Below are 9605 nucleotides of genomic sequence, written 5' to 3' on the forward strand. Positions count from 1 at the left end.
AGCCCCACCCTCTCCCTAGGACTTTCTGAAAGTCCCGATGCTCACTGCTTACACATGAAAGGGCCAGGCTTTGACCCCAGAATGCTAGATCAGCTTACGTGCATTTAGCCGCTGAGTTAAATGGCCTCTGAAGAGGCCACCACCCTCTTCTCTCCTGGATCTCTCCTCCTCTGTCTAACCCCCTATTCGGGTCTCATCACTAAGGCCTTTCACCATTTGTTCCCAACCCACTGCTTCATCCTTACCCTCTCCCCCCGCGCCCGCGCGCACATCCGGGGTGCCCCCCCCCCCCAAGAAGTTCCCACTGCCCCCTGAATGTTCAGTGTCTGCCTTCCACCCTCCCTGGTACCTCTGCCTGGGATGCCCCTCCCCCACCTCAGCCCAGGAAACTCATTTTTCTTCTCTTGAGGCCTCAGGGCTGCCACCCTGACTTCCAAGAGGAATCCAGGCATCCTTTTTTGGACTCTTACACTACACGCTTCTGCAGGGCCCTCACAGACCCCATCACCTGCTACATTCTGCTTCCTTGGCCTTGGGAGCAGGGACTGTGTCTCCTTTGTTTCAGGGTCACCAGACCAGCCAGGGCCTGGCACAGTGAATAGTGGTCATTTGGGGTCTCCCCTGTGGCTTCATTTCAGCTGCCGAGGTCATATCGGTCATCTTACCTCTGAGCAGGGGCCCTGTGCTGGCTCAGCGCCTGGTGTATAATAGCTGCTTCAGGGAATGTTCATGGAAGGCAGAAGGGCAAGTGGGCAGAAAGGCCGGCGCCTCTAAAAGCAAAAACCTGTGCTCTTCTCTGGGCTGGGCAGGGTAGTACGGATGTGTGGTGGGGCAAGCCTTTCTTCCGTCCCTCTAGAAAATTGGCTGACTGCCTCTCTGAGGCTCCGTTTTTGAGAAGGAGGGCCTGGGGAGGCAGGGGACACCAGTGGAGGGGGAAACCAATAGCTGTCCATGCAGCAGGCGCTTTGCCCAGGAGCACAGGACATGATGTGGTCAAGAGGGCCCAGCAGAGGGATGCCCACGGATCCCTGCCCCTCTCAGGGCCTCAGTCATCCCATCTGTCAAATGGGTGCAATTAGCCCTACCCTACCCAGCTTATCAAAGCGCTTTGGAAATAAAGACTCCGTGAATTGATGATACAAATGAAGAAGGTTGTTATTAGACCCAGGAGTGGGTTTGGAAGGAAAACAGCAAAAAGTGGGGAGCAAGTGCTTAGGACTCCTGCCTCGAGCCTCGTGAGGGAAGGAGAAGCAAACAGTGGGCAGGAAGAACAGCACCTATAGGGAGGAGAGAGGTGGGGGCTGGGTCCCGGCTCAGCCACGGACCAGGTCATTTCCCCCCGAGATCCGGTTTCCTCACCTGTACAGAGGGACAGCACCGTCCCTGCCTGGCTCCCCCAAGTGTCTCAACGTGGCTTCCGTAAGAGAATGGGTGTGGGAGAGCTTTGCAAATTGTAAAGTGGGGTGCACACATGTAAGCCGCCCGCAGCTCCGGGACCCAGGCCCAGCCGGGCTCTGGGGAGCGGGGACAGTAAGTGTTGGCTACGCAAACACTGTGTGAGGCCCAGATGGTCCTTTGAGTACCTTCAGATCCCTAATGCCCGTTCCTTCTCCCTGCTGCCCTTGGCCTCCCCAGGCATCCTCTGCCCTGGGGTCTGAGACATCCGATCGTGGAGTTGCTAAGGCCTGGGGAGGGGCAGGCCTGCCCTGGAAGGGCTGGCCCCCACTCCCACTCTGAACCCCAGGCTGGGCCCCAGCAGCCACGCCTGTGGCAAGACCCCGCTGGTGGCCTCCAGTTGCCACAGATCAGCAAGTGCGTGTCTTGAGATTAACAAATGTACTCTTGATGGTGAGGAAGGGCCATGGTCCTTGGCCCTCTTTCCCTGATCGGCACCTGTGCAGAGAGGTCTTGTGTGCCTCTGAATAGTCTGTCTCTGTGATTCAGCTCCACTGCTGGGGGCGGGGGGGTTAGAATGACCGCTGGTGAATTCTTCCTCGCAGCCCCCAAACGGACACCAGCCCGGGAAGGAGAGCAGCACCCACTTCCAAGTGGCACTTCCAGACCGAGGGGCACCAGCCCAGCAGAGGCTTGGGCCCGGCTCGCCATTCCCCCTGCACGGGGGTCTCAGCTCCGAAGGGGTAGCGAAGAGAGAGCCGTGGGCGAGCCCGGAACGGAGCATTCAGAGCAACGCCTTGAAGAGGAAGGAGAGGGCGGCTCCACAGGAGAGCCCCAGGGCCAGGAAGAAGGTCATCAGGGTGCCGGCTACCTCCCTCTCGTGTGGCAGCACCTGCCTAGAACACACGGCAGTAGGCTCTTAGAAAACATCGGGCCAATCCTGGACCCAGCCCCAGTGCCCTGTGCCCCCCTTACGACAGGACACCTCACTTCAGTTTCCCCGATCTGTAAAACGAGGCCACTGATGGGGACATCTCTCATGCCCTGCAAGTCCAATATTACAGGACTCTAGACTCCACTGCCTTCCCTCTTGACAAAACGTCCCCAGCCTGGTTGTCCCCGTCACCTTTCCTCTCTCTGGATTCTCAGCTCCGTTGTCCCTAGCATAAATAGTCCATGAACCCTCCACTTTTGATCAACACCTTCGCTCCCCTTCAGCTGAGAATCTGGGGGGAGTAGCTGGGCCCTAAGGAATGATAGTTCAACCCATTTGTTTCACAAGTGAGGAAACAGGCCCAGAGAGGAGGTCCTAGAACCAGTGCCTGGGCTACTTTATTGGCAGGAACCTCCCGGGCTGGGGCTTCCTCTCCATTCCTGCCCCGGGGCCGGCTCGGCAGGGAAGGCCTGACCTGACAGGGTGGCTGGCACCTAGAGACAGCCAGGGCTGGGCTGGCGGGAAGCAGAGTGGACCCTCTCCTGCAGGCCGTCCCCCTCAAGAAGAGCTAGGCCACCTCCCCACGCCCAGGCCCACCCTCCCGACCCCCAGACCTGGGCGCCAGGCACATGGTAAGGGACATCAGGTAACCGTTGGACACCGCGAAGAGCAGCATGAAAGTGATGAAGTAGGCATCCTGCGGGAAGAGGACGGGCAGCCGGGACCTCTCGGGCACGTGGCACAGCATGAAGAGAGGCACGAATAGGACGCGCAGGCAGACGAGCAGGGGCAGCAGCCGGCTGTCCTCATCCGGCTGTGGCAGAAGCCGGGGTGAGGGAGGTGCCCGGAGCCCACCCCGGACAGACTGTCACTTCCCCTGACCTGTGACTCTACGTGAGCCGGTGAGGACCCGGCCCTTGGGCCTCCGGAGAGTGAGGGGCTGGGCCAAGGCCACCCAGCCATCAGGGACTGGCCTGGGGCTCGCCTCTGCCCCTCCGAGCTCCAGCTTGGGCTCTCTCCGTGGCAGAACTGGAAGAGACCTTAGACACCATCTTTGGTTTTCAAGCCGGGTTCCTCCAAGTACCCTTGGGGGTTCCGCAGACCCCTTCGGGGCACATGGGGTTGCTGAATGGGGTTGGAAGCCGGGGATCCAGGCCCCATCCTAGCTTGGATCAGAGCAACTCCTCTTCAATCTCCTTTATTTATTGTATCTCCTTGGAAGATTTCATTTAAAGAAGGAGCACCTTGGCTAAAAGCAGTCCAAACACTAGAATCTTGTCCAGCGTCTCATTTGGTACGGGAACCTCCGTGTAACATTCCCTGAGGACCGAGGGCTGGGTTCTGGGCTGGAGGCTGGGGAACATAGGCCATTTGGACGTGGCTTCTGCTTTCAAGGAGCTCACAGTCCAAGCCCTGGCTTGCATACCTCCAGGGGCCAGGTGCTCACTACCTCTTGGCCAGCTGTTCTGTTGCCAGACCTAGAGTGGTCAGACTTTTAGGAAACCACCTTTCTGTGCTCTTTCACACCCTCTGATCTCCAACTGCTTCCTGAAACCGTCGGGCCCCCCCAGCCCAGGTATGCTCACCCATAGGAAGTAAGAGGTCAGACTCCGCCCCACCCAGTCCATGATGTTAAAGAGCAGGAAGCAGCAGATAGGGTTGAAGAACTGACCTGGGAGAGAAAGAGGGCTCATCCTGGTCCCTCCTTCCTCTTCCCTCCTCCTCCCTTTCATTCCTCCTCCCTCCCTCTCCCCTGCCCTGCCCTGTTCTGCTTCCCAACACTCACTCCACTTCCCAGGACTGGTGGAGCTGGTCACCATGGCTGTGATAGCGGGGAAGACAGACAGGGTGACTGCGAAGACCAACACAAGGCACAGCGCCGTCAGCCAGATCTGGGAGCCAGAGGCAGGGGTGTAAGCAGCGGGGCGGATTAGAGCCCAACGTGCAGCCCCAACCCCCAAGCGCCAAGCACCGGCCAGGGCACAGGACACCTGGGGCCTGGCCTAACTGTGTTCCTGGCCCACTATGACCCTGATACCTTGAAGCGGACGCAAGTCTTAAGGCCCCATTCCATTCTAAGGGTCTTTAAAGAGGGCTGGAGAGAGCAGCTCTCTCTTCCCCAGGGATGGTGGTTGGGGGCCATGGCCAAGCCGAACCTTTTGGAAGACCATGAAAACTGAAGGTTTTCCTGGCTTCTGGATCTCCTCTGGCTCCAGCTCTGGCTCCTTCTCAGCGTCAAGGTCCAGAGTCAGGGCTACCTTCTGGGGGCTGTTGGGAATACTGTTCTTCTCATCTGGGGCAAGAGGGGAGGGCAGGGTCATGCCGGTGACAGCCAGGCTTGATGGAGGGCAATTCCCAGCAGTCAAAACAAGTGACCCTCCTCCAGCTCAGGATGTCGGCAAGGAGAATTAACTATGGAAAGATGCTAAGCTACTATTATTAAGCACACGCATGTGCCAGGCAGAGTTAAGCACCTTAGGTGGATTATCTCACTGCTACTCCTTTGCAAATAAAGAGACTGAGGCTCAGAGGGGTTAAGTGACTGGCCTAAGGTCACACAGCTTAGATGTTGTCAGAACGAGCATGCTGGAGCTCTACTGTCCCCCCATTTTATAGAGGAGAAAACCGACGCCCAAAAGGCAGCAGGGATGACTTGACTCCCACTGAGTTCCCTTCATGATCTTCTGTGTCTGCTCACGCAAGGCTACCAGGGGGAGGACTCTAGATGGGGACGGAGGAAAGACCCTTCCCTGTGGAGGTAGCTTCGGCCTCCCCTGGGTCTTCCACTTCCCCAGCAGGGGCCCCAGCTCACCAGACTGGAGGAGCTCAGCTTTGGTCTCCAGCTCCTGACCTTGCGCCTGCAATGGTTTCTTGGCTAGGTAGTAGCGTGCGAACTCCTGCAGAAGGAAAGCGTTGGCCCTGCCTGGCTTGGCTGAGGTGTCCGGATCCCTCTCCACCCTGTCGACTTAGAGGCTGGAGTCCCCTAGGGGCTGACTCCTTTGGGGATCAGGTCCCCTCCTCCTCCCCTGGCCCCTCTCAGGGCCTCAGACTCAGAGCTGTATCTGAGATGCTCTGAAGTGGGGCCTTGAGCCCAATACCAGGCTCACCAGGTGGGGCAGGCTCAGGTAACACACAATAGACGTGAAGATGCCCACGCAGGGTGTGACGAAGTACCCCAGGGCGGAGGTCTGGGCATCCACGCCACCTGTGCAGAAACTTCAGCTGCAGACTGGAGGGGGCTGGTTCCACTGGCTCCCACGGCGGCTGAAGCCTCCTGTCCCACTTCCCGTCATGCACTTCTCAGATTCACCTCCAGGCCTCCGCTCACTGACAAACTCAGGAACCTGTGCAGGGCCCCAGCCCAGCCCTGCCCTTTGCTTCTCTCACTCCTCCCTACTTGTCATTTTTGTTGAGCACCTGTTACGTGCTCATTATTACTGCATACACCTTACAATCTGGGGACAGAGCTGTAAGAATCATTTAGGCGGGAAAACTGACACAGGCGAAGTGCCCTGTCCAGTGTCCCTGGCTGGGGAGCAGTGGAACTAGGATTTGGACCAAGTTTATCTGAATCTCAAACTTGTCCCCCCCTTCCCTCAAACCCAGGTTGCTGCCACAAACCACTATCAGCCTCAGGAATCCTGCCCCTGGCCCTATGGTAACCCATTCCTTACCTGGTCCTTCTCTCACTGTAGAGCCCAAGAACCCTACTCCCTGTCCCCAAACCCAACCCCCAGCTTCCCATCACCTCCATCTTTACCAGAACCAAAGGCATCTCACTCCTAGCACACTGTCTCTGCTCCCAGAATCCCAGAGGCCACCCCTGCCCTCCAGCCACCCAGTTCCACTCACTGGCCATGGCCATGAGCATGGCAAGAGCAGCGAAGATCCCAGCCAGGCCCTGGCCGCTGAGGAAGAGGGTGCTGTAGGTGGAAGGCATGGTGCCCAGCTGCCCGAAGAGGCTGCCCTGCAGAACTGCACAGAAGGCTGTGGAGGGATAGGAGTGGGGGCCGCCGCTCAACTAGACAGGCCTTGGAGGCTTCTCGGAGGAGGTGCTGGCAGACTCTGCACTAAGTTGGGCAGGTGTGAGACTCTGGGCCCTCTGGTGTATCAGCCCCCATTCTTTCCTCTGCTCAGGTGTAGCCATAGGTCTGAGGCGCCTGGGGCCAGGAGGCCTCATCTTAGGTCACTCTGGGTTTGGGACAAGTGGTTTCTTTCTTCCCCTCTGGGCCTTGGTTTCTCATCAGGGATAGGAGGGCTGCTGTCCTCCCTTCTTGGATACGTGGGGCCCTTTTCACTTACAAAGAAGAGGCTGGGCTAAAGCCCTGGGTGAACTTGGGTGGGGAGGTGGGGAGGTGGGGAGGTGGGGAGGTGGGGAGGTGGGGAGGGGCAGCGGTGCTCACAGTTGATGAACCAGACAGAGGCCATGGTGATGGAGAAGAAGGGCCCAGGGCTCATGTCCACCTTGACCAACACTGCCGTCAGGGCAAAAAGCAGCAGGATGGCCAGCAGGCTGCCCAGAATCCGCACCGTCTCAGGGATGCTGCTCACAAGGAGGGGCAGAGTGGACATCAGCTGGGCCCAGGCCAGGCAGGGGGAGGTGGGCAAGAGATTGAGGCCAGGGCTGGACAGAGGGACCTGGAGGGGACGTGCAGGGGGCGTGGAGGAAGGATGGGAGCTCTGACCTGGGCCCGGACGGAGCTTCCTTAGCTGGGCGGGGGAGGGGCCACGGAGGGTGGGGAGCCCGAGGGGCAAGGCCTCTCACCACTGGTACAGGAAGGAGTTGAGGAGAGTGAAGAGCAGCAGGGGCAGCTGAGACAGCAGCGTCACCCAGTTGTTGAAGTTGAAAGTGTCTGCAGGGCCTGTGTGGTTGGTGCCCAGGGTCCCAGCGGTGTTGTTGGCCCCTGCCAGCCGCCCCTGGAAGTACTGACAGGATGCCAGAGGAGGGGGTACGGGGTCACCCTCCAACCTACCCTGAGGAACCCCCCAGCCTTCCCCCTCTGCCTCCCCCCATGCTTGGGATTGCTCAGTTAACGTCCGCGAGAGCTGTCTGTTTGTCCTTGTACTGATCCCAGCACCTGGCACCCAGTGGGAGCTCGATGAATGTGCACTGAATTGAACAGCAGAGGGCTGGGACAGGGCCCAAGCCCTAAGAACCCCCACCCTGGGCCTTGCTCCATCTCTGAATCTTCGGTGCCCGGGTTCCAGCCTTCATCCCCCACTCCTGCAGCAGCTTCCAGATTGCTGAGTATTCGTTGAGTGCCTACTGTAAGCCAGGCCCTGGCCTAGGTGCTGACCAACTGCATTCTCTCTAGAACTCATACTCGTGCAGTGTCTGCTTAACCTCCCCATCCGTCCTCCCCCCCCCCCCCCGCCCCCGCCACTGCCCATGGCTCCCTGCGGGGCAAAACCCTGAGCTTTTAGAATGGCATTTGGGGCCCTTCGGGACCAGAGCCCAGCCTCTCTTTTGTGCCGCATCTGGTGCTCTGCTGCTAAGCTTTAGGTACCCCAGGCTCTGGCCCTTTCTCTGAACAGGCTGCATCGCTGTCACCTCCACCTGGAATGCCTTCTCCCTTTCCTCCCACGCCCCCCCCCCCACATCACCCCGGCCAAACACCATGCTTTGCCTACCCTTCTCCCAAGTTACAAATCACCTCTTCTGTGAAGCAGAAGGAATCACTCCCCCCCCCCCCTTCCGGGGGCCTACTGGATTTTACTCCAAGCCTGGGATGCTGAGTGTCATGTTACATTATTAATAGCTCTTTGCACCCAGCTCTCTCTCAAGACCAGGGGCTGATTAATCTTTGAGTCTCCGGGGCCCAGCACAGAGCCAGGCACTGAAGAGACATCTTGAAAGTTGTTGAACTGAATGTATATGAATAACCCAGTCCCAAAAAGAACACAAACCCCACATTTCTTCCTTCCCTTGAGAGAATGTAAGCTCCATGAGGATGCAGGCTCCCTCTGTTATGTTTCCTCCTGCAGCCCCAGTGCCAAGAACAGGGCCTGGTTCACAGTAGGTACACGTTACTAACTGGTGGATGAATGAATGTAAGCCGTGCTTGGATAATCCGCTTTTGGAGTGGGTTAGCCCAGGGATGACTTAACCAGGGAATAACGACAAACAGGGGTGGTGGGTGGGTAGCTCTTTGCTAGTTCCAGAGCCCCACCCCCCACCCCTCCCCCCCTCCCCCGAGCTGGTAGCCTTGCCCCTGTAGGATCCGGGCATCTCTGAAAGCTTGGCCTTTCCTATCCGTGAAAGGGGCACTCGCCCTCTCTGAGGCTCGGTGCTTCAGCGGACAAACGTGCAAACGGGCATAATGAGGAGTCAAAGGTGGCATGGTGTGGAAAGCGCCTGGCACGCCTCTGGTCCAAGGCGATGGTGGTTGTGGCCATGGGGCTGGCACTCCAGCCGCGAGTCTCACCGGGATGGCCGTAATGAAGAAGTTCCAGGGAAGGAGAGTGCCCAGCCCCAGGATAAAGAAGCTGATCCCGACCAGGTGGTAGCTGTGGGGATCAGTCAGAAGGTCACCCCTAGGACGCGACGCCTCGGCTGCCGCCCCCCCCTCCACGCCTCCCAGGTCGCCCCCTCCGGAGAGCGGACTACAACCCCCATCACTCCGGCTCAGGCAGCCCAGGGCGGCGGCTGATGGGAATTGTAGTTCCATCCAGTCCGCTTTGAGCCTTGGAGCTCCCGAAGGGAGCGGGTCTGCGCTGCCCACCGCCCCCCGGATCCTCGTCCGCACCCCACCCAGTGCCCAACTCGCCTGTCCTGTGGGGCGTCTCCTCGCGCCATGGCCGCCCAGCGGGATGCGCCGGGGTGGGAAGGAGGTTGGGTGCTGCACCTGCACCTACGCCGGGGCCCGGGGGCCAGAAAACCCGGGAGGCTGTGTCTTGCGGGCGGTAGACAGAGCGCGGAGGGGGTCGAGTCTCCCCGAAAGGGGCGGGGACGAAGCGGGAGCTGGGGAGGAAGGCCTGGAACGATTTCTGCGGGTGTCAAGCTCCGCAGGATCGAACCTCGCTCCGCCCCCGGGGCGGGGACAGAGGGTCGCACCACCCCTCCCTACCTCCCCCCGGCGGGGACTCCGGACTCCAGCCTGTGACCCTGCTCGACCTCGCGGTCCCGGCACGCACGGCTACCCTCGCCATCCCGTGCGGCTTAGAGGCGGCTGCCCCGGGAAGGTCCCCTGCTGTCTCCCCTCTCCGCGGGCTCCCGTCTCGGACCTCTGCGGTTTGAATATGCAGATATGCACCCCTCTGCGGTGGGGGAGGTACC

At 59.5% G+C, this 9605-nt stretch overlaps 1 protein-coding gene across 1 annotated transcript; it reads right to left on the reverse strand.

Moving 5' to 3' along the window:
* Positions 1–1130: 1130 nt before the first annotated feature.
* On the reverse strand, positions 1131–9605 carry SLC29A2 (solute carrier family 29 member 2). Its single transcript, XM_040466094.1, has 12 exons — positions 9097–9605; positions 8755–8836; positions 7095–7255; positions 6733–6872; positions 6182–6316; positions 5437–5534; positions 5142–5226; positions 4486–4622; positions 4116–4221; positions 3916–4001; positions 2944–3143; positions 1131–2291 (listed from the first exon to the last, which is right to left on the reverse strand). The coding sequence occupies exons 1-12, from the start codon at positions 9123–9125 to the stop codon at positions 2180–2182; spliced, it is 1371 nt and encodes a 456-aa protein (XP_040322028.1). The 5' UTR covers positions 9126–9605; the 3' UTR covers positions 1131–2179.

This window comes from Herpailurus yagouaroundi, unplaced genomic scaffold (assembly GCF_014898765.1).
Source record: "Herpailurus yagouaroundi ecotype Mexico unplaced genomic scaffold, PumYag 569, whole genome shotgun sequence".
NCBI classification, from domain to species: domain Eukaryota; kingdom Metazoa; phylum Chordata; class Mammalia; order Carnivora; family Felidae; genus Herpailurus; species Herpailurus yagouaroundi.

Coding starts and splice junctions, on each gene's coding strand:
- SLC29A2 (XM_040466094.1), bottom strand. CDS start 9,125: ATGGCGCGAGGAGACGCCCCACAGGACAG. Junction 7,256..8,754: donor TCTTCATTACGGCCATCCCG/GTGAGACTCGCG, acceptor GCATCCTGTCAG/TACTTCCAGGGGCGGCTGGC. Junction 4,222..4,485: donor TTTTCATGGTCTTCCAAAAG/GTTCGGCTTGGC, acceptor TCTGGCTCCCAG/ATCTGGCTGACGGCGCTGTG.